The following is a 27,717-nucleotide window of genomic DNA, read 5'->3' on the forward strand; positions in this document are numbered from 1 at the left end:
TTTTGATATTTTTAATTGTTCAACAATGTCTGTATGTTTTATTTGCTTTCCAGAGACTGATTACTTGCCATTTTACTTCTACACTAACATTTTTCTTACCTATTGTTATAAAAAAACTTTTCACCAACCTAACCTCAGAGAAACAAATGCTAATTCATTTCGCTTCGAACGTCACAGACGTTTGAAGATTTCAGGACAGGGAAAGAAAATTTCTGCCATAGTAAAAATAAAGTACACTAAGGGATATCTGAAGGGAATTACCAATAAAAAGTTTGAAAGAGACAACTAGATAAAAAGTCCTATTAATAGTCTGAAAAATGGGAAAGTAGAGTTATGGAAAAAATTGAATCAAATAGGTCCCTGAACTCTTTATTTAGTAGTTTCTGAGAAAATTGTTGTAAGACTCAAAATATTAGTCAGAAAAATAACTTTTTAGGTTTGTTGTAAATTGTCAGTTAACTGATAAAACATCATTAGAAGAGAATTTAGTCTATGAAAATTTATCTAAATAAAAAAAAGAAATTCATGTTTAATTAAAAAATTTAAATTGAGGAAACTGACATATGGTGAGAAAGGGCACTCTCTTACGATCATGAATTTCAATCGATTGTCATGTAATTGCTATCTTAACATTCTGCATTTGCCTCACATCTACAAATGATTATGTAAATTAGCGACTTAACTTTGTTACTGTGTTTACAAACATAAAAATTACGGTAGTGTTAGATTATGTAAGGTATGTGGTGTATTTAGTATTACTCGAACTTAAGCTATTGGTATAAAATATCTAATGTTTTCTCCCATGGGAATTCCAAACGATCGTATTAGAATTCCATTTGCTTTTCAGTTAAGAGTGAGATCAGCAAGATATTCCAAGCAAAGTTAACAAATTTTTAAAACTAAAGGTTTTTTTATTTATAATAATTAATTGTAATAATTTCTACTTTATATAAATAAAGAACAGGTGGCAGATAACGGGATGACTCTGTAGATATGCAGGTTAGGTGGGAAATAAAACCACCCGCGGACCAAATCCAAAGTAAAAAATCTAGCATTGTCTGTTCACGATGGGGTTGCATTGGTCAGTGTTTGTTTCCCATGTTAGGAACAGCTGGCTTGAGCCTCCAAGGCATAACCTTTCTCCGTAATTTCTCTGAAAATTACCAAAAAAATATCATATATGGATGTATGTTAGTAACAATATTACCCCACCCCAGGTGGTACCTAATCTACCACACAAATTTGTGCAACCAGATATTCAGATTCTGGGGAACCTGCAAGCTCACACAAAGTTTAATCATTGGAGTGACTTGGAAATCTTTTAAGAAACAAAATTCAGTATAATAAAACCAAACTTTTTCAATATTAATTCACTTTTAAAAGCAGGAAAATTAAAACATCTAACACACTAAAAATTCAAAACATAATCGCAGCTCTACACGAACGGTTTGATGAAAAATTTTTTTTTTACTCTGAAGGTTTCAGAATTTATAAAGATAAAAAAGGTGCAAGAATAATATAAAGATAAAAAAGGTGCAAGAATAATGAAGAAATGCCACATCTTGATACTTCATCGTAAACAAAAATATTTTAAATTCTATTTTAAACTTGGATTGTATAACGAAATAAAGACTTTCCTTACTTACATTTAAAAGCACAAATCAAATTTATAAGGTAGTTAATGCACATGCACCTATTAACAGAGAAAATAATAGTAATAATGAAGAAAAAGTGGAACTATTTTGGGATAAATTAAATGATTTTATGAAACATATCAGATAAACATAACATAATATTCCTGGGAGATTTTTAATGCACAGATTGGAAAGGAGAGGAAATTGAAGAAAGTAGTTGAATACCCCGCGCACAAAAGAACCAATAAAAATTGAAAAAGATAAATAGAAATTTGCCTATCATATAATTTTATTTTAAAATCCATAGCTTATAAGAAACTTCCACACAAGCAGAAAATGTAGATCACGCCAAATCCCCACTTAGGAGAATTTCAATTTGATCATGTAACTATAAAAAGATTTTGGCAAAAAGAGATTCAAAATGTTAAAGTATTAAAAAGTGCTAATTTAGAAAAAGATCACTGCCTCTTGATAATAAAATTTAAAGTAATTCTCAAAACAAAATGGAAATGTAACATACTGACTACTAAAATGATTGATTTTGGGAAATTAATATAAAATGCTAACGAATTTTTAAAATTAACTGCAGTCTTAAAACACAAACAATGTGAAAACATTAAAACTAAAATGATACAAAAAGCAGAGGGTGTTTGCATCATGTAAAAGATTTAAAAATCGTAACTTGTGGATGTCAGAATGCAAACGCTCTTATAAGTAAAAGACAAAAAGCCTGCCAAAAGTGGAACTCCACTAAAAATGAAGAAAATGGTCAAAATTTCCATAAGATATGAAAAGAAGTTTGTAAAAAGATAAACAAGTAAAGAAAAATAATGAAAAAGAACTTTTAAACCAAATAAACAAAAACTTAAAATAAAAATATTTCTTGCGACTTATATCAGATATTTAAACAAAAATTAACTAAATATAATCCACAAAATCTAAAGTTGGAAGATGAGGATGGTAAAAAAGCACACAGTAGAGAACGGTAAATAAAACCTTGATAACCAACATTTCCAAAGTTTATTAAATTGTTTGAAACCAAAAAAACTTCTAATTTTAAAATTAAGAATCATCATAACTCAGTAAACTCCGCACCTATGGATTTGGATGAAATTCAAAACTTAATTAAAAGAACTTCAGAATAATAATAAAGCTTCTGGAGAAACTTCAATTACAGCAGAGATATGGTAGAAGCCGACATAAATGCAAAAAATCCCCAGTCAAAATTTTTAGTTAAATATGGAATATCACCCACTTCTCTAAAAAAGGAAACAGATCCAAATAACTGCAGGGGAATTTCGCTTTTGGAAGTTACATATAAAATTTTATCTAAATTTCTTAATCGTGCCGAACTGGGTGAATATCAGGGTGGATTTAGGAAATAATAGAAAGTGCGTAGAGCAAATCTTCAATATTAAAAATATTATGGTATATTGAAAATGTCAAAATAGAACATTCAGTAGATAGAACATCACTTTTTTCAACAACATTAACAGAATTAGGTTTAGATAACAAAACGGCAAATTTAATCAAAGCAACATTAACTTAACAGATACTTTAAAATAAAATATCTGGGAGAATTATCTGATCCTTTTCCCATTGAAACTGGTGTAAGACAAGGAGATGGACTTTCTCCACTACTTTTTTACTGTGCTATTGAAAGGGCAGTTAGAGAATGGAACAAAAATTTAGATAAAAATAGTGGAATAAGACTTGGAACTGAAGGACTAAAGATTAACTTTTTAGGTTTTACTGTTGATATGGCAGTATTAGCTAAAGATTGTAAAGAAGCTGAACACCAAATTAAAGAATTAGAAAATCAAGTTTCTAAAATGTAATTAAAAATTGGGTTTGAGAAAACGAAAATTTTCACTAATGATAAGAACTGCTCCCTTAGTGTAAATGATAAAAAAAGCAGAGAAAGTGGGTAATTTTTACCTTAATTTTATACCTCAGAGAATGGATCAGTTGGAATTGTTTAGATAAAAGAGCGTTAACAGATAGAGCAAATAAAATGGAGTAGCATTCCAGCTAATGAAAAACATATAACAAACAGTCTTCTCATGGAACTCAAAATTTTGACTATTAAACTTTATAAACCTGGAAGCACGCTTTGCAGCAGAAACCTTAAGACTGTGCAACAAAAGTCTACTAGAAAATCCAGAAAAAAGACAGGAAAATTAAGGAAAAAATGTTAGATCCTAAATTTCAAAATAGTCAGGTAAAATTAATTCCAAATAACAAACTTTATACTATAATTAGAGAATTGTCAGACAAAATAAGGAAATGACGAATTGCATTTTACTCTCATTTATTTAGAATGAATAAACTGAAGGCAAAACTTCTTTACAAGTTCAAGAAGACCTAAAAGAATTGAAGATAACTGAAGAAATTATAAAAGAAAGAGAAATTTTAAAGAGAATATTAAAAGATAAAAATAAAAGGTTCCAAGAAGTGCCAAAATGTATGAAAGAAGAGCTGTCAGAAAGAAAGAAGTAGTGACTGGGCAGATAAAAAAACATAATAAAAGAAACAATTGCAAATAAATAAAATTATCTTACTTGTTCCAAGGTGAACTATTTGGGGGGAAAAACTGGGGACATATTCTCTTCACCTTTAAAAGTTGGTTTTGGTCTTTTATCTTTTTCTTATGATCATTTATAATCAAAAGAAAGACATTAAGATATCTTTCTTTCTTTTTTATCTTTTTCTTTTGATTCTCTATATTTTTCTCAGGTGTCTAAAAGTACCAGTTAAAATGTTTAATTTAATAAAAATTTGTAAAAAGCGAATAATATGTCTTAGGATATCAAGATGATATAAATTTTTTTATGAAGTTATAGATGTAGCTGGTGGGCTGTTGGATAACATTATATGTATATTGAAATCATTGTAAAAAAGTGTAGCAGGTAACATTTTCTTACTGTTTAATGCTGTGGAAATATACGCAGTATTTGTAATTACGAGGGTGAATCAAAAAACTATAATTTTACTATTCTACACAGCAAGCAGTTATGAGCTGGATGGTGGAGTGGGGGGGTTAATGTTTGGTGTGATAGTGAGGGGGAACCAGCTTTGTTAGCTTCACTGCTCTGTTCTGTTGTCAGTACAGCCATGAGTGAACAAGAGGTTCTGTCATCTGTTGCACAATGTATAAAAGTTTTTAATTATTGAAGGTGTTAAACCTGCAGAAATTTTACTTTGTTTAAAGGTAAAGAGTGTATATGTGGGCTAGACGATTTAAGGGTGGGCAAGAAAGTGTAGAAAAACTCTTGACCACCCTCCCTACAGTCCAGATTTGTCCTGACTATTTTTTTTTTTTGTTGCCCTGAAAGAATAACTTTGAGGACTTTTGAAAACAATGAAAACATGAAGAAGCACTTGTGCAATTGGTTGACTCATCCTCAAACCTTTTATGAACAAGGAATATTCAAGCTTCCAAATCGTAGGCAGAAGTCTGTAGATCATGCAGGAGACTTAACAGAGAAATGATGAAGGCATGAATTGTGTACATTATTAATCAATACATTTATTGAAAAAAAATTACTGTTTGTATTTGATTCACCTTCATATTTAGTAAAACAATTTATATCTGCTTTATTGGACCCACTAACAATTTAAGAAATCATTTTTTTTTCTATTTATATCTCTTAAATTAAAAATTTCTTAAGCAGTACTGTTTGTAAAAGGGCAAATAAAGAAGAGCTTAATAATTGTATATCAACCAGGCTGTCCTATTTTACCCAAGGTAGTCCAAAATATGACATGGGTAAATTACTAGTAATACGTCACTTTAGTTACAACTTTTTTCAGTTTGGTTTTCAGGAAGGAGGAGGTCTATAGTATACGTGTTTTGAATTGTTTATCAAACTGTTCATTGATGTATTTTTATAATAGGGATTACAAATCTTTGATATGTTGGAACTTAGTAGATTTCACATTGTAGAATGTTGTGTATTTTATGTTAAAGACTGTTTTTAACTGTGTTTGATTAATAGACAATATTGTGCTTTAATAACAGTTATGGACAAAGTTCCTTTTCTTATCCTTTTCTATTATATTTATTATGATTGAGTTTCTATTTATTTACTGGTAGCTTGGCTAACAATAAAATGTTGGGGATACATTATCTTGTTCAAGAGGTACATTTTCATGTTCACCCAGCAGAGGAAAGCAGCATACATTTAACACATAGAAACATTTCCATTATTAATCTTTTCAGAAAAAAAAGTCCAATTCCACGATTTTTCCTTTAACTATACCAAACATTAACTTTATATGTCGCATGCTTCCTCAAAAATAAGACAGGTTTTCAGACTCCTGTGTCCATGAATTGCATGTAATAAGATATCAATTAAATTGAAAAATAACTTTTTCCATGAAAATAGCATCATTTTAAAAATAATTCATTTTAGTAAGTTTGTCAGAAATTTTACTGCTAACTGAAAACATTTTTCCTGTATCACATAGTTTTATTATTTCGTGCTTCAGTGTTAAATTCTACTTATGTCAGTCAAAGTCCCCTCCCCCCCATCCATAGCTTTGAGAAACATTATATAACAAAGTATTCTAGTACGTACAGGGTTTTTTTTTATTGCACTAGCAAGTCTCATTTGTAGTAGAAGTCTATTGACAAAATTTATATTAAGTTTTAATAAAATTCTCCAAAATTTAATGAGCCTGTATAACTGAAGTTAGTTAATCATAAGTACTTTGTTTGATAAACCTTCTTCAAACCATGTCTCTAAACAGTTGTAGTACTGGTGTGTGTGATACTGAAGAGCATAACAGACCTATAAATTTCAAGGCCTGATGAGACACACTTTTTTGTACAACTATACATCTCAAGGCTGGAATTTAGGGATTCTGAAAATCTTATTAAATAGATATGACAAGTAATGCTGCAAGTTCATGGGTAGGTTCTTACATACTTCATAATAAGTCAAGTCTGGTCCAGGATTTGTTTTTATTCTTAAACCTGCAATTCTTCAAGCTTGATGTCTTGTCAAAAAGGTGATAAAGTTCTGACAAAGAAGGCTGTCATGTCTACATTAGATTAATTAAAAAATCACATAATCTTCTGTGTAGTAATAAAATTCATTGATCCCTCTACCACTACTAAAGCTCTTCAGGCTTGTCAAAATTCTTTATTATTTTTTACATTAGAAAAATATCTATATTATATATATTAAACAATTTTCCCATTTAAATACTTTGCTACTATTAATTTATCATTACTTTGTTAGTGTTGATAATTTAAATAACACTGGAACATGAAATTTTGTCCCAGAGCAAGAAGAAATTGGGTTTTATATATAATTTTCCCCTTGAATTCAAAAAGGTAAACATAATTTTTCTACCCTTAGTTTTCATGTTATAGCCTGCTCAGTGTTATATATGTTATAGAAATGATGCATTTATGTTATGGTATTATGCATTTATAATACATAAACAAATAAAATATTTGTATTGATTAAGCATTTAAAAATGATTTGTTATGAAAAAAGATCTGTAATGGCATAGAATAATTCAATTTTTCATAACTGCTGGGTGATGCAATTCTAAAATGATTCTGAAGATTTCTTTCTTTCACACTTAGTTCATCATTTTTTGTCAAAGTAGTGTCAGAAGCAATATCTGTGATAATTATAATGCTTGAGTTACTGGTTCAAAGCCGTAGCCATTCCATGTTCAGTATTCACTCTGTTGACATTTGTACACATAAATTCAGCGTAAACATTTCTCATTTACTACGTATTTTAAATATAAATTTCATATTTGATTTCAAGATGTGCAGTGATTATTTTTTGTAGCGTTTGAATATCGAGTGATTTTGCCAAATGTCTAGAAATTGTGTAAACCCCCCTCTCCAGATAGCATTTGCTACTGTTGTGGTGAATTAACATTTAAATTTCAGAAACATAGGTTTACTAATCTCATAAAAAAATGTTATGAGCTTTATTTTGGTTCCAAAGTAGGTGATGAACATCGGCCCCCTCACATTTGTTGCGCTACTTATGTCAGACTCCTTACAAGCCGGTCACAGGGTTCTCGGCACATGAACTTTGCCGTTGCCATGATTGACAGGAACCAAATGATCATACCACCAATCATTCTTTTGTCTTCGCTAATACTGCGGGCATTAGTTCTAAATCAAAGCACACTATTTCATATCCTAATTTACCATCTGCCATGAGGCCTGTCTAAACCGCCGGAAAATATCATACTTAGAGATCGTCAACAACACAAAGATTTGGAAGAGGATAGTGATTATGTAAGGGTTGATCCAAGCTATGAAGCTTCGTGTTCGTCTGGTAAACCGCATTTACTAACACAAGGGAACCTCATGACCTTGTTTGAGATTTGAATTTATCAGAAAAGGAGGCAGAACTTGTAGGCCCATGATTAAAAGGTTGGAATCTCCTCCACCACGAAACAAAAGTATGAGTTTTTAGAAATAGGCATAAAGACTCAAAAATTTCTTTGTATTTGAAGATGGACTTGTGTTTTGTAATAATGTTTTGTCTGTAATGGAATAATTTGGTTAGGAGTACATAACAGAGGAGTGGCATTTGTTTATTGATTTGTCTAAAGTTAGTCTGAAACCGTGCTTCTACCCATCTGGAATGAGTTTCCATCAGTGCCGCTAGCTTACGTTACGGATCTGAAACTTATGCGAACATGAAACTTTTCTTAGATAAAATAAAGCATAAAGAATTTCAGTGGAATATCTGTGGCGACTTGAAAGTAATTACTGTGTTGTTAGAATTTCAACTTGTTTTCACCAAATACTGTTGTTTTCTTACCGAGTAGGACAGCAGAGACCAAAAAATCATATGTACAGAAAGAGTTGACCAAACTGAACAGCATTAACTTCAGGAAAGAATAATGTTTTTAACGTACCACTTGATTAAAAAAAAAGTTTATTTACCTCCACTACATATAAACCCAGGGTTTATGAAAGACTTTGTGAAAGCGATGGATTGAAAGCAGGCTTGAATTGAATTCGCTTACTTAAAAATAACTTTTCAAAGATCAGTGAACAAAACTCAAAGAAGGAAACTTTGTAGGACCTCAAATTAGAAATTTATTAGAACAATATCAATAGTTATTAGAACACTAGTACGTTAAAGTGAGGTGGAGGAAGCCGCACGGAAGTCTTTTAAGAGCATTTGCCAGAACTTTTTAGGAAACCATAAATCCAAAAAGTACAAAGAAATAGCGGATGATCTTATAAAATCATGTGATGCAATATGTCACTGAAGATTTACTTGTTCGTGTAGCTCTTGGATTTCTTTCCACCAAATCTAGGAGCATTCATTGATGAAAATCATGAGCGGTTCGATTAATATATTTCAGATATGGAAAGCGCTACCAGGGCAAGTGGTGTTTGAGTTTGCTAGCTGACTATTGTTGAACCTTAAAGAGAGATGTAGAAAATCAAACGTTACTTTTTATCTAGTATTTTATACTAGGAATGCATTTCAAATATGTAATGTTGAAAAATTAAAAATAGTGTCTCTAATAGTCCTTATGAATTCTGAAACCATTTGGGACAAAAAATAAATAAAATTTTGTACACCATTGTAATTATAGCCGTGTAGTTTTATTTCATGTCTAAGGATTTCTAGACTTATGGTTTGTGATGGGAGCAATAATTTCAATTATTTCATCATTTGCTTCTCGGTTTAAGTTTGGTGATAGCATCTTTTTTATACTTAATAATTTTCAACCAAACATTTGATGTAAAATTAAAATTTACACAAAATAATAATTCATCTAAAGATATCTCAAGCTGGCCATTATCCATAAACCGACTGACTTTTCCAGTTGATTTCTAAATAATACATTAAACTTTGAGATGAAGAAAGAAAATTTTAATTTTTTTAAAGAAATACTTATCAAATTTATCAGATAAGTTTATAAGATAACTTTATTCTGCATATCGTGTTGTTTAGTAATGTTGCTATTCAGAATAACAAATAGCCAAATTCAGATTTCCAGTTCATCTGTGTCTGATATCTTAGTCTTGTTAACAATTTCAGGTTGCCTCAGATAAAAGTGTTTATGCTGATAAATTTTGGGAGGGAGCAAGTAAAGAGAGGTTATGTATTAAATTTCTTTTAATTTTACAACTTTGTACGGTTAGTTGCATTTACTTTATTTCAGTGTTTCTGAACCTGGGAGTTGCAGAATTAGCCTACAACTTTACATTAAACAATAATGAAATCATTTTATGAGAAACAAAATCATGTATTATAAACATTTTATAAACATTTTATATATTTATAAACATTTTGAATTTATAAGTGCGCATGTAAAGAAAATAAATTAATGAGATGGTTGCGTTTGTCTTTCATTCAGAAGTTTCTCCATATGTAGATCTATATTAGAAATGCTAAAGAAAATTTTCTTCAAGCGATAAAAGATGATTCCTATATTTAGTTTTTAGTGCAACTACGGATGAAAAACCTTTTTCCCAAAGGTAAGACGTGGCAAAGGGATTCATATTTTCAATGTTTCTGTTTCTCTCTTTGATGATTAAGCTAAAACGTAACTTAATATGAGAAAATCTTCTAAATCTTCATATGAGAATTTTAGTTAATATTTTTTTATCGGCATACATTTTGATTAGCGGATCGTGAATCTTGCCTGGTATCTTAGCAGCTGCAACAATGTCCCCGCTAAATGGATTCAGTAACAATCTCTTCAAGAAATCATTTTCATCTTCTGGAAAATACTTTGCCGACTGAATTTTTAGCTCGCGCAAAAACATCTTCATGCAATCCAAACTGTTGTGATAATAGGTTCTTCGACTAATTTTTTCTCAACATAAGTGGAAGTGAGTGGAAGCATATCAGAATTTTTGCTTGAAAGCGAAAAATCCAGATATCAAGCTTTTCTGAATGAAAACATGAACTTTATTAATAAAATGTTTTTATCACATTCTTGTTAATTTACATTCTAATCATTTAAATATGAAAATACTTCTATTAAGTAGCCAACAGCAACATATATTCATATTTCGTAAAAACATTAAAAATGGCATTTGTTTATCCTGGAAAAGTATTAGTAATTCATTTCACAATTCCAATAACGGCGTTAATATTTAACTGATGATTATCATTTGACTTCGGTGTGGAAAAGAATAATCTTTTTTTACCCATTTCATCTCATAGTTTAGCAAATAGCCTATTCTGTAATGTCAGACGTTTAATAAAATAACAATTTTTACAGCTTTACAAAGAATTTGTTTGAGATTTTCCGGCATATTTTTTTGTGCAGATTCATGTCTGTGAAGGAAGCAGTGCCTTAAGCATCAAGTATTATACTTAAGCATTAAGTATAACTTATAATATTTTGCTTTAATTATGTAACTCTAATATGTTTCCTTCAAACAACTGATCAGAAATTATTACTATCTACTGTATTGTAAGAAATATTTAAAAACGTCCATTGTTCACATATCGCTCTTTACTAATTTATAGGTTGCTTTTTGTATATAATGAAAACGTTTTTCATTCTTGGCTGAACAAATATTTGTTCCACATATTTATTTTAAATTTTTTATTTTTATTTTAAACACAATTTTTACAAACTGTAAACACAATAGAGTTACTGCATAAATGTAAATAGAGGGTCGACTTAGGCCTGAAAGCGTTTTGATGAAGTAAAAAAAGAGAAAAAAAGAGTTTCTAATTCTGTGTTTTGCGTAGGCTGAAAGAATATTATATTGTATATACACACACACACCACACACATGTTTATTTTATTGTTTTATATATATAATCAGATTTTTCCTTTTTGAAGTAGTGTTCTTGGTCCTTTACTGCTGTTGAACATTCCCCATCCAGCAATTTTCCATTGTTACAAAGGATTGTATTGATAGACAAACTATACTGTTATTTTATTAAATCTCTTCTGTTATCCAGAAACTGTTCTTTCAAGGTCGCTTTCAAAACAGGAAGAAATTGCATATGTGAATTGTAAGGGACTTGGGATATAACAGTTTTATAATTTTTTTATACTTCATAAGAAGTTAATGAAGAATGCCGAAAGTTTGGGAATATTATTACATGGCAGCATCCATGTTATATTTGGTCGTAAACATTTTCAATCTTACTGGCCTCCTCAGTTGCCTAATTTTAAATAAAAGTTTTCCAGTTGTTAATCAAGAGACCTACTGTACTCTTAATTAAAGATGCTGTTCCTGTAAAAAGGGAAATTTGATCAATTTCACCATGTTTAAGTGACTGACATGCTGATTTTATACACAAATACTAGTCATAATTTGTTTGATAAGGTTCATATTCTTCCCCATTAGGTTCTTTTAGAAATTCTAATTATTTTTCTTGGTAATTGTTTTGTATTTGAAACAAAATTTCAAATACATTGCTCTTCAAGAGTTTTCATATTATTTTATGTCAGAAAATCATGGCAAACGCAACATGCAGACTCATTTATACACTTGCTGGCTGGGAATGAAACATGGCCTACTAATTTGGCATAGAGAATATTATTTCTAAAGAAGCCCATTGCAAAGGGTCACTAATGCAATAGCAAGACATTGGTGCGCTATTTCAAAAGCATGTTTCACTGCTAGCCTAACTTTTTGACTGTTTACTATAATTATATTTATACTTTTTACACATGGAGATTTCTTCATGTAAACACACAATGATTAACTGATTGAGCATGCTAAACTTTGTCTATTTTGCAGATTTGGCTTCAAAATTTTTGCTCATAATTTTGTTCATAAATTATATTATAATTTTGTGTTTAATTATATTAAAGTTTTATCTTTAAACAATTTTCTATGCTTTTTTCAATATGGCTTTCATTTTAAAAATAAATTTCAGGGAAGATCTTTTTCACAGAAACTTTTATTTTAACACAAGTGGTATTACAATATTTTATAATTTCCTATTACCGTTTAAGAACAGGATGATCGAGGGAAAACCTCCATTAAAACTTCTGGGAATCTCTACCAAAACCCTTACACTGAAAGCAGTTTCTTGGTTTTGGTGTATATGTTCACACACAGAGATAGAGGTAGCAAATACTTTCAGGAACAGTTGAAGCACAAAAGTGTAGGATAAGTGAGGATGTTGGCATATCATCACTACTCTCCTTCTCTTCATTCTCTGCACAGAAGTGATAGACTGCAGTGACAGCTCTTCTGAGATTTCTGATAGTTCAATATCAGCCAAGTCGCCCCAAATAATCACTCCCTTGCTAGAATTTAGCTTGTTGTGTGGCTCCACTATTATGAACCTTTACTATTTACCTAAGTTACACTTCACTACAAGGAAACTGATATTAAATAACTTTTCACACTCTGTTACACCTCTCACTTCCTTATCTCTCGATACATCTTTGGCTGACAACATTGGTCGAAGTCTTTTCTAACTCCTAGGTTTTTTAATAGTTTTTTCCAAAAGGACCAATAATCGCTGAAGGATTATTAATTGGGACTGGCATAACAGACCCAGCAGAGCACGCTCATACTGGAGCTAGGGCTGCATACAACTGGGTTCACCCTGTTGCCCAGAGGACATCGTTTGAGACTCACAGACTCGCTATGCCGAGCCATACATCTATCGGCATAATAGTTTTCACCTAGGGTTATGGTTTGGTTTTGTAAGGTGCTGCAATACCACTGAGTGAAAGTGTTAGAAGAAGAAACAGTATAAAATGTTATCTTGTTGTGCGAGGGTAAATGTTGTAATTTGTGTAGCGGTGTGGTGTATGTGCATTGCGTATGAAGTTCAGCAGCTCAGTGTGTAGTAGGAAAGAAAACTGTAGGCTAGGGTAGTGGAGATGCCAACTCGTAAATGCAAACTCGTAAATTGTTTCCTGTACTTTCTGCTTGAAAGTGCTAGTAGCAAAGGTGGCGACTCCCCCCCCTCTCCCAACAGAAGGTATTCTGTGTTCGGCAGTATGCAGAGTGTGAATCTGTAATTACCGTTCAACATATGTGTTCTGTTATGATTCCCCCAGTGACAAAACATTCATAGATGGTATAAACAATTAGAAATCATAAGTCTATTTGTAAAGGGAAGAGTACAAGATAACAAAGTGTGCCCGAAGACAATGTTGAATGTGTAAGGGAGTCTATTTTGCGTAGTCCCTAAGACTAGTTGTAAATTAACAGTTAGTGACGTCCGTTTGGAGGGTTTTAAGGAAATTCTTACAACTTTGTACGTATCGTTAACAGCTGTTATAAGCCAAAAACCTACAGAATTATGGTTTTTGTGCTAGCTTTTTGAATGAAATGATGCGCTGTGACAATGAAGACTTTATCATGTCATATTCAGCGATGAATCAACATTTCGTGTTAATGGAAAAGTATACACTCAATGTGCCAATCTGTGTATCAGAAAATCCTCACAAAATACTACAGTGTGAACAAGACAAACTTAACGTTTTCTGTGCCATATACCAATAGCACGTTTACAAGCTGTTCATTTTCACAGAAGCAAGAATGTCTGGAATGAAATAACTTGATGTATAATTATGGTTCTTTCTTCAACTGCAATACGAATTGCACAGAACTTTACTTGGCAACAAGATGGTGTGCCTCCTCTGTGGCATAATCCTGTACTTCACCGATCGATTGAAATTCTTCCTGATCGCTGGATCAGTCGCCAGGGACCAGATAACAGGTCTTGTTAGCTGTGGCCTCCATGTTCACCCGGTCTTACCTCGTGTAATTTTTATCTTTAGATGTTTATAAAGTATCAAGTGTATGTGCCGCTGTTACCAGCTGACCTACCTGACGATTACTCCAGACTTGCTGATATTAAAGTACAGGATAAACTCTGCCATTGGCTGGATGTGTGCCGTGTGAGAAATTGTGCTCACATTGAACACTTCTCAGTTTAGGAAAAACTGTTTGGATTGCTCTTTCATTTCATACATAATTTATCAGTAAAGTAAAACTTAATGAATATTATATAAATTTAAAATGCTGATCTACATTTTGAATCTAATGGTATTTTAAGATTCATATTATTCCTCTGTATTGTTAAATTATATTTAAATTCTCTTAAATAAACCACAACAAATTAGGGATGTAGGATGTAAGGGGAATCTTGGAGAGCTGCATCAAACCAGTCAAATGACTGAAGACAAAAAAAAAGAAAAGTATATGCAATATTTTTCTATTGTAATGTCATCTTTACTAACTTGTAATAATTTTAAATTTGTGTTACAACTGTGTAACACAGTAGTAAGTTCTACACAGATTATTTTATTATTAGTATTTTTATTTTTGTTAAATATTTTATTATGTAGTTTTATACAAACTAATACTTTATTATTAGTTTGTATACTGGTTTAAATATTTCTTTGTTGTAAGTTTTAGTAACATTTTCAGTGATATTATTAGTGTCTAAGTACTTACGTATTTTTTCTTTTTGTCTTACATTTTGTTTATAAGGTAGTTATTTCATTATTTTGATAGTTGTTTTTTATAAATATTATTAAAATAGTATTGCATCCATTTTCACCCGCTATATGTTTTACGTACGAATGTTATGTATTTCATTATTTAACTTCTTTGTTATTATGTGTATTCGATTTTTCTATTAATCATATTTGTATATATGTTAATTTTATTAGACCAAGGGTGATATATGATTTATTTTATGAATTTTTATATTATTAGATGTAGGTTTTCTGTATACTAATGTTTCAATTTGGTTGTCCTTGTTTATTTTGATTTCCGTTTGAGTTTTTCTTTTCCGATGTCGTGTTTGTTCAAGACCTAATTAATGTATCATGAGTATGAGGTCATTAAGGATTGTTAATTTTCATCATCAGGTTAAGAAAGTTTCTGTTGTTCCATAAGTTTTTTCCCTGCATAATGCAGTTAGAAAATTTTTTAAGATAAATTGATTACCTTCTTCTCTACATTTACGAAATATCATTATTGCCCGGGTTTGAGTCCTGGTCGTGCATGGCATTTTTTCATGCTACAAAGTTCATTATTATCAACTATAGTGACTATTACTGGGCATCAGCCTTTTATTTTTTTAATAAATTATAACTTCAGATTTTTTATAATGTAATGATATTATATAGCGTAATTTATATTATATTTTAAAATACTTTCATGTAATAATACAAATAAATTAGATGAAATACTAGGATTATTAAAACACATTGTTTATACTCTGGAGAGAGCCTTACCTTATTTATAGTCTGGTTTTGTCGTCCCATTTTTCTCTACATCTCTTATGAACAGTTATGTTTATATATAGGCAATGTTTTTTTATGCAAGCCAAAATAAAAATAAATAATCATAACAAAAAGATGTAAAAATGTGAACTATTAAAAAAAAATATTGTAAAACTGACTTTAAAAATCTAACTAAGATGTGAGAGTGATTAAATAAAAAATTCAAAATGTTAAAATGAAAAATTATTATTAGTTGTACTGTTTAGGGCAGTTTATTTTTCCCCATCAGAATAAAGATTCAAACGCTATCTATTTGATTAGAGATTTGTTATTACAATTCATATACCATTCACCAGCGATATCTTAGTTCTTTCAATAATATTCAATAATATCTTAGTTCTTTGGGTTTAAAATTTCTAAAAGTTTCATTTCATGACTAAACAATAGTCATTAAAATGGTTTGAGTTATATAAGGATTTCAAAGATTTAGATTGTTCAACTGTTTAATAGAGACAGAATCTTGAAATTTGATCACTAAAAAAAATTATAACGTGAAAATCAATATTTTATTTACATTTAGGATGCAGATTCTTTTTTCCCAGATTTGAATGAAATTTGTATTTTGGTGGGTTTTTTTTATAGTTGCTAATTTTAACTCTTTCACTAAAGAAAGTTGAATGTTTAAATTGAAAATGGTGTGTTGGACTTGTTCATGATAACTGGTTTCAGATGCATTTCTGATGATTATTTTTAAAAAAAGTTAGGATGTTTCATTGCAGGTAGAGCTTAAAAATTTATCTTGATTTGTTGTAGGACTTGTGTGACACAAACTGATCTTCTTTCCAAACGGTTTGCTTTGCTAAATTTGAGTCTAATTTTTTTACAAGTGATTGTGGGCGTATATCCAAGATACACAAAGTAGTACAATCTCAGAAGAATAAAAAAATTACATTTTAAATGTTCAGAAGAATAAGTGAAAAACAGATTGCATTTTGTGTAGCTTTAATTTTTTTTTTTGTAGTAGCAAACTAAACTTAATTTATTGGGATTTATTTATTAGGATTAGATTTATGTCAGAATTAATTAAAGCAGACAAGACAAGACAGAGCAATTACAATAAAATTTTCCTTAAAATCCATAATTTAGTTGCAAACCTTCTGTTATGTTGGTAGGAGTGTTACTATTCTATATTACAATTTTTGGAGTTAGTACATCAGTATGTTCTAGATTTATGAACTCTTATTTCAATTTCTGATGCATTGCCATGTATGTCTAAATTGAATTTCTCTTTGTTTTGTAGGTAGTCTGTGCTTATTATTAATTTTTGTTTATTACAATATACTGTTTAACTTCAGTATTTTATATGCATACAGTGTTATCACAAAGTTCTTTCAGGACTTTTATAACATATTCTACTCATGAAAATAATAGCAACAGTTCATATAAACATAAGTCTTAAAATGCTTCTTTTGCAAGTTATGACAAGTGAAAAGGTTTTCTTGGATTTCAGCTACCCTGATGAAATTAGGTCTTAGTGATATTTTTAGGATGTTAATTAAGGAGCAGAACTAGTGTTCTTATGATTTTTCACTTGAGAAATCAAATAAAGTAGGTCCAAAAATCGTATGCAGTATTTTTTGAGAAATATGTAGTGAAAATTAATAAATTGGGATAACAAACTTCTTTTTTTTTTGTACAAAGTTTTAAGTGTTTATATCCCATTTAACAAACTTATAAAACAAAATTTGTAGAGAATTTAATTCGGAAAAGAATGGTGTAAGATAAGTTGAATAAAACAAAGAAAATTAAGAAAAATTCAAGATTTATTTTGAAACTGTATGCTAGGCCTAAGTGGATTATACATATCAGTTTGTAATGTTAAAATGAGTCTGCCATCCCAAGCGAAGTGGACCATCTCCTGGGTGGAGATATGTTTTACTGGCTGATTTTGATAAGGATAAAACTTATAAGCGTCTTCCAAACCATAAAATGCAAAACTGATCCACTTGGAAAGATGTTGTGTACTGCGCTGAACTGCATCAATAATAAATCTAGAAACTAAAATTCATAGGGAACCCTTTGATAACAACCAGTATAGTTTTCAGTACCCAATATACTTGATGTACCTTAAAAAGTGATTTAAACAGTAATACACTATTGTGGATTGTTGTTGATCAGCTGTTATTTTATTGCCAACTTTAAAATAATTTTATTGTATTTTTGTCATTAATAAAAAAATTAATTTCTAAGTAATTTTTATTTTACATACAACCAGTTTTTCATACAACCAAAAATTTTGTTTTTGTTTCATTAAAAAAATACTTTTCTGACAAATGTAGTTATTCACAGTTTCTAAATGAAATGCAAATTTTTCTAACTTTCTTTGTTTTATTAATCTTATACTATTCTATTAAGAATTAAATTCTGTAAAAGTTTTGTAATTACATTTCTGGGACCTATTTTATTTCATTTTTTAGGTCAAAAACCGTAAGAAATCGCTAATTCTGTTTATCCCAAAGATTTCGGTACAACCTCATTTCACTGGGGTAGCTGAAATTCAAGTGAAATATTTCACTAGCAGAATATATTTCACAAAATATTTAGCTAGTATAATATGTTATAAAAGTCGTGGTAGAACTTTGTGATACATTCTGTATATGAGATATTACAAACTGCTCTTATCAGTTTATTTTTACTGCTGAGCCTAGATATTTGAATTAAAGCAGAAATATTGAATTTTTTATGCTTGTAATCTGTTTTTCATGAAAGACGATGATTAGTCATTAAAACTGAAAAACTCTTATCAAAAAGTTTTATTACCTATCGCGATGATGAGAATATATATTTTTTTGTGCTACATGCATCTTTATCTGACATATAATTATATTTTAATTTATTATTAATTAATATCGAATGACATGTTAAATAACGGCTTGAATATCTATAAAAGTATCAAGTTTAATGTACATCTTATGAATGGTTCCGAACTGGTGTCACCTAGTCCCATGGGATATGTCATGAAATTTATAAATTAATTTTATGCTGTTTAGAAAGCCTCTATATTATGCAATTTATACTTACTGTGAAATCTTTAATAAAGTAAAATTTATTTTGAGACTGCAACTATGCTTATTAATTTTTCTCCCTGTCGATCATTTTGAGTGATTATGAACACCTGCAACATACTTAATTTACTCTTCCTGCTTGATAATAAACAGTGTTCAGTATGACCTCGTTGAGGGAATTATCGCATCGCACAGCATAGGGATTTTCTGGTAACACTAGAATGTTTGTAAGTCATCAGAACATTGGTCAGTTTCAATTTATGTGTGGCATTAGTAGGTATTTATGAAAATATTTTTATATTTGTTTTATCGTAGATAGATTTCTAATTCTGTATATGCTCTTTAGTTGGATTAATGTACTGGTGCAAGTAGTAAATGCCAATTATAAAGCTTATTTTTCAATTATAATTTAGGTATTGGAACAATTTTTTATTTTATCAAGATCTTAAAACAACTAAAACAGGCAAAGATTTTTATGACTGTATGAATAATTAATTTGTTAGTATTTCATAGAAAAATTGCTTCTCTTTGTGCTGACAGAGCAGCAGCATTAACTAGGAAAATCAAAGCGTTTCATAGTTTCATCAGGGAAGTGATCCCCATTACAGTGACAGCTAATTATGAGAACTGTTCATCTTGAAAATGATTTGTATGTTGGCCTGTCCAACCATAAGACCAAGTGTTGGACAAACTCTTTGGAACACACTGAGCACAGACATTGCATTAATTTTAGTGATTAGTTTTTAAAAAAAAAAAAAATGTATTTTTTTAATTGGATTTCTGGTATACATAGGTCAGTATTCCATACATTTACCTTTGTCTTTCTCTGAAGCTGCTTGACAAGCTGCTGGTATTTAGAAAAAATATTAACACCTTCATGTTAATATTGACCTGTGTACACTGGCTGTTGGATTCTTAGAATTAGGTACTACATATTATTATTATTTCTGGTATCATCATCATTATTATTATTAATAATAATAATAATAATAATAATAAAAAACAAATGAGTGTTGCAATATCATGGGCATCCAGAGTGGAGTGTGTCACAGTCAAAACAGGTTGGGAACCACTGCATTATCAAACTCTTTAATCACCAACAGTAGCTCATTCTTACAAATTAAAAATAAATATGGGTCTCGTATTAAAGTAGGGTTTTTCTAGGTTGTATTTAAAACGCTTGAGACCAATAGTTTCTTAATGTATCTGTATCTTTGTCTCGATGTAATATTTTTTCAACTACAAGGTATGATTTGTATTAGTTTTCAGCTAAATGTGGAAATCTTTGTTCTACTGTAGAGAATTTTCGTTCTGTGGCAGACTGCTTACTGTTTGGTGTTTCAGATTATGTTGTTAGTTCATATACAAATAGAATCGGTGGCTTTTGTGCTTTTATAATTCATTATCGATTAGTTTTTGGTGACCTTGTCAGTTTCTGTTATACGTTTGTTATTTGTTTCCATTTACTACAATGGATATAACCTCACGAAAGCGGTCAAACACACACAAATGACTCGGACAGATTGCCAGGGTGTAATGTGGGGCTAGGTGCTGTAGATGAAATCACGAAAAGATTTAGGAAGATGTGGACGGAAAAAGAAAACCACACCTACACAGGATCGATTACTAATAAGAAAAAGCAAAATTATCAGCTGTTGACCTTAATCGGGACTTGAGAGCCAGTGGGAGTAATGTTTCTGATATGACAGTTTGTAGGAGATTGTTGACAACGGGAAGGAAACCGAAAAAGAAGCGGTTATAAATGAAATAAAATATCAAATTTTCAATCAAACATTTACCATATAAAGTAATGAAATAGTGAAATTACTTAATTAACTGTCACAATTTTCGACAAACATTGTTATGTGGTTTTATAAAAGATTTCTCATTCGATCCATCAACTCTTGTACCAAGTTTTTATCATTTTTTTTATGTCAAATGGCTATTGGATTTGTCATTTGCAACCCCAAAAACCCCACATAGCTGTTATGCAGATTTTGCAATTTTTTACACCCACACCCTTAATTTACTTTCATATAGGAGGGGGAGATGTTTGCAAAAGTAATGGTAGAATATTGTATTGTCATCTGACCTTAGTAACTGTGCAAAATTTCATCAGTAGACAATGTTAGGAAGTATGTTAAATTAAAGATGCAACATTTGAGGACAAACATGAAAAAAAACGTTCAGTTAAAAAAAAGCAAGAAAAAATAGTTCCACTTACGCAGAATAAACTAGAACTCATTCTCCAACAGGACCTTACACATATCAAAGAAAGCAAAAGAATTCTTCAAAAACCAAGAAATTTGAGTGCTCTCTTGGCCAGGGAACTCTCCTGACCTGAATCCCATTGAAAAATTATGGGCCATACTAAAAAGAAGATGTGGGGAAATTAATTGTAGCACCAAAACTGATCTTATTAAGTGATAAACAGGTACACAGGTTTGGTTTCAAGATAAAAAAATCAAAAATCATTGATGTTAGTGAATCAATGCCAAAGAGGATTAATGAGATAATAAAAAACAAAGGAGGATACATAAACTATTAAATTTGAGTTTGAAATTCGAGTCAAACTATTAAGTTTAACTATTAAATATTTTTTCTTTTAAAAATACTTTAATTTAAATACTCAGATTAATTTGTTTGTCACTGTAGTCTTAAATCATAGCATTGCATTATTTATTTACTAGTAATTAATAAATAAATATAAACGTACAAGTTTATTACGAAAAAATGAACATTACATTTAGTAAGAGAGGTTTCCAATATTAATATTCTCATTTGGTTGTCACATATAAACACTGTATGGAAACTGTTGCATAAATAGCCATTTACATACAACAGTCATTAACCTAATCTTTTTGCAAGTAATATTTTAATTCTAAAAATTAAAATAAAGTATTTAGAAGGTAAAATTCTATTTTTTTCTATTTTAATTTTTATTAAAGATTTCTTGAATCAAGAAATGTAGCCATTTATTATTTTTTTAATGTAGAATATGAAATTTGATGTTTGCCATACCTTTTTAGTTTTGTTAACCTAAATCATGCGATTTAAATCCAGTAAAGGAGTAAGTACTGTATTTTCTAGTTCCTGTGTAACACTGTGTCTTATTTGTTTTTTTAATTTTCATTCTTTCATAACTGACTTTTGTTCTCATCTACTAATATTTTTGGCTCTAATAAATACAGGTATCTCCTCGGATTTTTTTTTTGCACATTCTCTGTGTAATCTTTTTTAATTAAATGTTAGCACCATATGTGGTCTTCTTCCTATTCTTCTACATTAATAGGAAGTGTCCAAGATATCTTTGTTACCTATCTAGGGATTTCACAAAAAGTCTGGCCGAGGTGTCTACTAGGTAAAGCCAGCCAGACCTCTTATTAATAATCATGTCAATTTGACAAATAAACAGAATAGACATTCAAACTAAATTTTAAACATAATAAATAATGTTAAACAAATGGCTGATATACAGGTTATCCTACTGGGTTGAGGTAATAGCGTCCAGAAATGATAATCAAATTAAAACATATGATATCTACTTAACATAACTCATTAATCTTTTTATTATCCCTTTTTGTACTATAAATAAAATAACAAAAATAATCTCTGTACATCAAATAAAGTAATTCAATACTATAATAAAATAATATAACTAAATATATTTTCACATCCAAAATTAATAATTATTTGTTTAGAGTACAGAAGAGTACAGAGTACAAGAGTACAGAATTTGATAATAAAAAAATAATAACATACAAGAAGCATTATTGAATTCTGTAATCTTGGTGGTAAATGGTTTTTATACTTTTGTCTTTGAGATATTAGTACAGGAGGGAATATGTACATATACAATAACAAAAGAATTGTTTTTGCTAAGTTGATATATTTAATTTGTGTTTACGTACTCATACTTGGTAATATTACATACATAAAATTTATATAGAAAAAACAATATATTGATAAAGTACATAATCCTTAGCTTTGGCTGTGGTGGCTGCTAGGTCAAGCCAATCCTGTTTGTTATATCTGTTCCTATTCAAATAAGTAAAATATGTGTTATAAGAAAATAAAAGCCAGCTAATCTAGAAAATAAAAAATAAAAAACAGGGTGTGGCAAAAATGATAGAATATTTCTTGAGAAAGAGATTTGTAATATAACATTTGCCTACAGGGATAAAGACAACAAGGTCATAATTATCATAACAAAATCGTAATTATTGCTAGACTTGTTAATTTGTTCAGAGTTTGATCAATTGCAAAATATTTAGAGGTGGTAGGTTTTCAAGTTTATTATATTTTTTAATTTTAGTTCGTCAGAGCCATACATTATGTAATTTTTATTTTTTATTGTTTACTTTTAAAATTATTTTATGCATTAAATTAGAAAGAAAAAAGTCTTGTATAGGTACATCCTCTTTGCAGCAGATGAAGTAAATCCGATTCATTCTTGGTGTTAATTAAAATCTAAATGTTAGAAATCATGTTCTTATGAGATTAATAGCATCTTCTGAGATGTTATCTTTCGTATTGTGGAAGAACAAGGAAGACTGTTTTTGATTTGAGATTAAACTGCTTCACAAAATGCTGTAAGTTTCAAAACAGTTTTCTTGTCAAAGGTTTGGACAGTTTGTTCCTACATGTCTAAGTATAGCAGTACAGAAGGCAATTGAGTGAATTACAAAAATCTTTGTATCTGTGGTTCACTGAAAGTTTGCTCTGTAATGTAAAATTGTATTTCATACTTTATGTTAATGTTTAATGTGGAGTTAGAATATAATGAATTACTTATATATATATATATTTTTTTTTTTTTTACAGAGATTGATTAGCAGTGATGATTCATCTGACTCGAGCTCAAGTAGTAAGTCATGCACTTCTATATGTTATTTGTTAAATCATACTGCTAATATTAATAATCCCCTTTGCAGAAATAATGTTTTACAGGCATTGCTTAATGCAATATGCATTACTCGTACAACAAAATTGTTTAAAAATCACCATTTATTGACAAAATAATTTGATTATTGAGTGAGAAGCTTGATTGAAGGCATTAAATTCATTTACCCTTCACTTTTTTTAAATTTTATTTCTGGAGCCCATTTTTTGCTTACTTTTAAAACATAATTTATACATTTGATGTAATGATTTATTTGAATGAAGTATGTAAAATGAGTTTTGGGTGTAGATAACAAATACACAACTGTCTGAACAAAATAACATTTTTTCCCTGTAAAACTATATACTTATTGTAATCATGTTGAAAATTAATTTTTTGTGTATTTATTCCATAAATAAAATGTGTTTAATTTAGTTCAGTTTAATTTACATTTGTTATGTTACTTAATTAAGTTAGAACTTTTAAGTGCATAATTTTTGATAGGATAATTAATCCTAAAACGTTTTGCTTATAATTGATCAACTTATTATTATAAAAATAAGAGATGTACCAAAGTGTAGTGCTGGGTTGTTAAATTAAGTATTTATATTTTATACTTAATTATATTAATAATAATAAAAAATAACACTTACTGTGTTATAAATAAATAACATTTATAAAAAATGAATAAGAGAATTGTTAATTATAATTCAGGAAGAATAAAAAAAATATATATATTCCACAAAAAAACTATTTATAACTGGTTTTTTTTTGTCTTCAGTCATTTGACTGGTTTGATGCAGCTCTCCAAGATTCCCTATCTAGTGCTAGTCGTTTCATTTCAGTAATACCCCCTACATCCTACATCCCTAACAATTTGTTTTACATATTCCAAACGTGGCCTGCCTACACAATTTTTTTCCTTCTACCTGTCCTTCCAATATTAAAGCGACTATTCCAGGCTGTCTTAGTATGTGGCCTATAAGTCTGTCTCTTCTTTTAACTATATTTTTCCAAACGCTTCTTTCTTCATCTATATGCCGCAATACCTCTTCGTCACTTTATCCACCCATCTGATTTTTAACATTCTCCTATAGCACCACATTTCAAAAACTTCTTCTCAAATACTCCGATCGTCCAAGTTTCACTTTCATATAAAGCGACACTCCAAACATACACTTTCAAAAATCTTTTCCTGACATTTAAATTAATTTTTGATGTAAACAAATTATATTTCTTACTGAAGGCTCTTTTAGCTTGTGCTATTCGGCATTTTATATCGCTCCTACTTCGTCCATCTTTAGTAATTCTACTTCCCAAATAACAAAATTCTTCTACCTCCATAATCTTTTCTCCTCCTATTTTCACATTCAGCGGTCCATCTTTGTTATTTCTACTACATTTCATTACTTTTGTTTTGTTCTTGTTTATTTTCATGCGATAGTTCTTGCGTAGGACTTCATCTATGCCGTTCATTGTTCCTTCTAAATCCTTTTTATTCTCGGCCAGAATTACTATATCATCAGCAAATCGTAGCATCTTTATCTTTTCACATTGTACTGTTACTCCAAATCTAAATTGTTCTTTAACATCATTAACCGCTAGTTCCATGTAAAGATTAAAAAGTAACGGAGATAGGGAACATCCTTGTCGGACTCCCTTTCTTATTACGGCTTCTTTCTTATGTTCTTCAATTGTTACTGTTGCTGTTTGGTTCCTGTACATGTTAGCAATTGTTCTTCTATCTCTGTATTTGAACCCTAATTTTTTTAAAATGCTGAACATTTTATTCCAGTCTACGTTATCAAATGCCTTTTCTAGGTCTATAAACGTCAAGTATGTCGGTTTGTTTTTCTTTAATCTTTCTTCTACTATTAATCTGAGGCCTAAAATTGCTTCCCTTGTCCCTATACTTTTCCTGAAACCAAATTTGTCTTCTCCTAACACCTCTTCCACTCTCCTCTCAATTCTTCTGTATAGAATTCTAGTTAAGATTTTTGATGCATGACTAGTTAAACTAATTGTTCTGTATTCTTCACATTTATCTGGGTTTATTACTTAAAAATTGTAAATATTATATTTTGATAATAAATTTTTATAACAAATTTTACATTGAACAATCATGAATTATTGTATTGATAAAAAATAATTCTTGTTGAATCAAGATTGTGAAACTACAATAAAAATAAACCAAAATACTGTGTACTGTTGTACAAACCTGTGTACTGTATTGTACAGCACTTTGTACTGTGTACAGTATACCAACCAATTGTGTACTGTGTTTTTGATACAACCCAAAAGTTTGGATAAAAAAATAAGCAGATGATTCTAGTTTTGTATCTAATAAAATTGCTTGTAATAGTACTGTTTAGCTGAAGACTTGCATATTTTAATTTTGCTTTTCCAACGTCAATAGGTTAAATGAAATAAAATTTTGCGAAGTGCAAATTATTCAGCATTTTGTATACTGCAATAAAACAATATTATACACAAACACATTTTATATTATACACTACTGTAAAACTAAATGCAGTACTCTATATACTGTTAATTTTCAAAACCCTGTTAGCTTTGAGAAAAAAATCTGTTACTTTTTTTATTTCATGTTACTCTTGCATTTGTCAGTTGCATAATCCCGCCATCTTTTCAGATTCAGAATATTGAATGGAGTTGAAGTTGGGCTTTTGTTCAGCCTCACCCTATACTAGGGTCATTTCTAGCACCTTTACCTTCTGCATAAGAAACTTTCTATTCTTGTTCATACTCTGATTCATCCTCACTTTCATTTTTTCTTTGTCATTCATCATTGCAACAATAGTAACACCTAATAGTAACATACCTTTATATAGAACACCCATGGTTCTGAAATTAAGCTCCCTGATAGATAATCGGTAGATAACTATTGAAGGCAAAGGACTGAGTATTTTTATGCGGTCAACACATCAAAGAGGGATTCCTGACGTCCTTTTGTAACAAAGCAGGGAAACAACTATCCTTGGGCTTTTGTGTATAGAGTCATCTCAGGGCTTAGGCATAAGAGATATATTATTTTGTCGGCTTTCTCACTCCAGCGGGCTGTTTTTTCTAATAAAACTGAGATCTTAAATATTCTATTGAATGATTTGTGCTGGCTGATGTGGCTAATGAAACCTCATATCATATACGAATCCGAGAGAAAGTTGCTGCTTTTCGCTCTGATGTTGAGGTACATCAGGTAATTTGCAGTTCTGGCAGGAATAAAACCCCAAGTTTCGATGGAATCACTGTGTGGAGCTCCTTGTATGTTCTGTCTGAATTTGTGTCTGTACTTAAACCAAAATTTTAATAAGATGCTCTTTGCCAGCTCTTCCCTGTTTGCTGGAAAAAGGTATTTTAAAATTGGTCATCAACATTTCACTGTGAAATTAAACAATTTTGAAACATGTCCACATAAATTATAGGTTTTTTCTGCTTAAGGCACAAAAACCGACTTTAAATTGACAAAATGTGCTGCAAAGTTTCATGAGGGTTTTTGCTACCCCATATTCAGCAATTTTGTTTTTTTTTTAATTTCTTTTTATTATCTGAACTTAGTAAATATAGTAATTTATATTCAAAATCCAGTGTTTAATTCACCACCATTTTGGATTAGACACTGTACCAACTTTTTATTTATACCATTTTTCTTATCTAAAAAAGAGACCTTTAAAATGATTATCGTTCAAAAGAAAGGGTGTTAGCATTTAAAATATTGAGTTAAAATCCCTGGTCCACCCCCAAGAAGGGGGTTCAAATTCTTTTGTTCATCAAAGTAGTTGACAAACACCTTAACCTGAAAGTTACAGTATTCTTTCTGGAATAGTTCTAAAGTTGTTTACGGTTTTCCATACTTTTGACTCAATTATTTGTGTGTGTGTGTGCATGCTCGTGTGTGTGGAAGATCATATCTCACTTACAAATGAAATAAGTTTAAATG

At 30.1% G+C, this 27,717-nt stretch overlaps 1 protein-coding gene across 10 annotated transcripts in view; it reads left to right on the forward strand.

The window, feature by feature from the left end:
* The window catches only part of LOC142328448 (uncharacterized), a 191,911-nt gene that overhangs the window by 84,258 nt on the left and 79,936 nt on the right, over positions 1-27,717 (forward strand). For all 10 annotated transcript variants that reach the window (XM_075372223.1, XM_075372219.1, XM_075372225.1 and 7 more), the window contains one exon: positions 23,705-23,747. In XM_075372223.1, the coding sequence (XP_075228338.1) occupies positions 23,705-23,747 (43 nt within the window). The remainder of the gene's footprint in view (positions 1-23,704; positions 23,748-27,717) is intronic.

The sequence above is a fragment of the Lycorma delicatula genome, chromosome 7, assembly GCF_047948215.1.
Source record: "Lycorma delicatula isolate Av1 chromosome 7, ASM4794821v1, whole genome shotgun sequence".
In the NCBI taxonomy this organism is placed as follows: domain Eukaryota; kingdom Metazoa; phylum Arthropoda; class Insecta; order Hemiptera; family Fulgoridae; genus Lycorma; species Lycorma delicatula.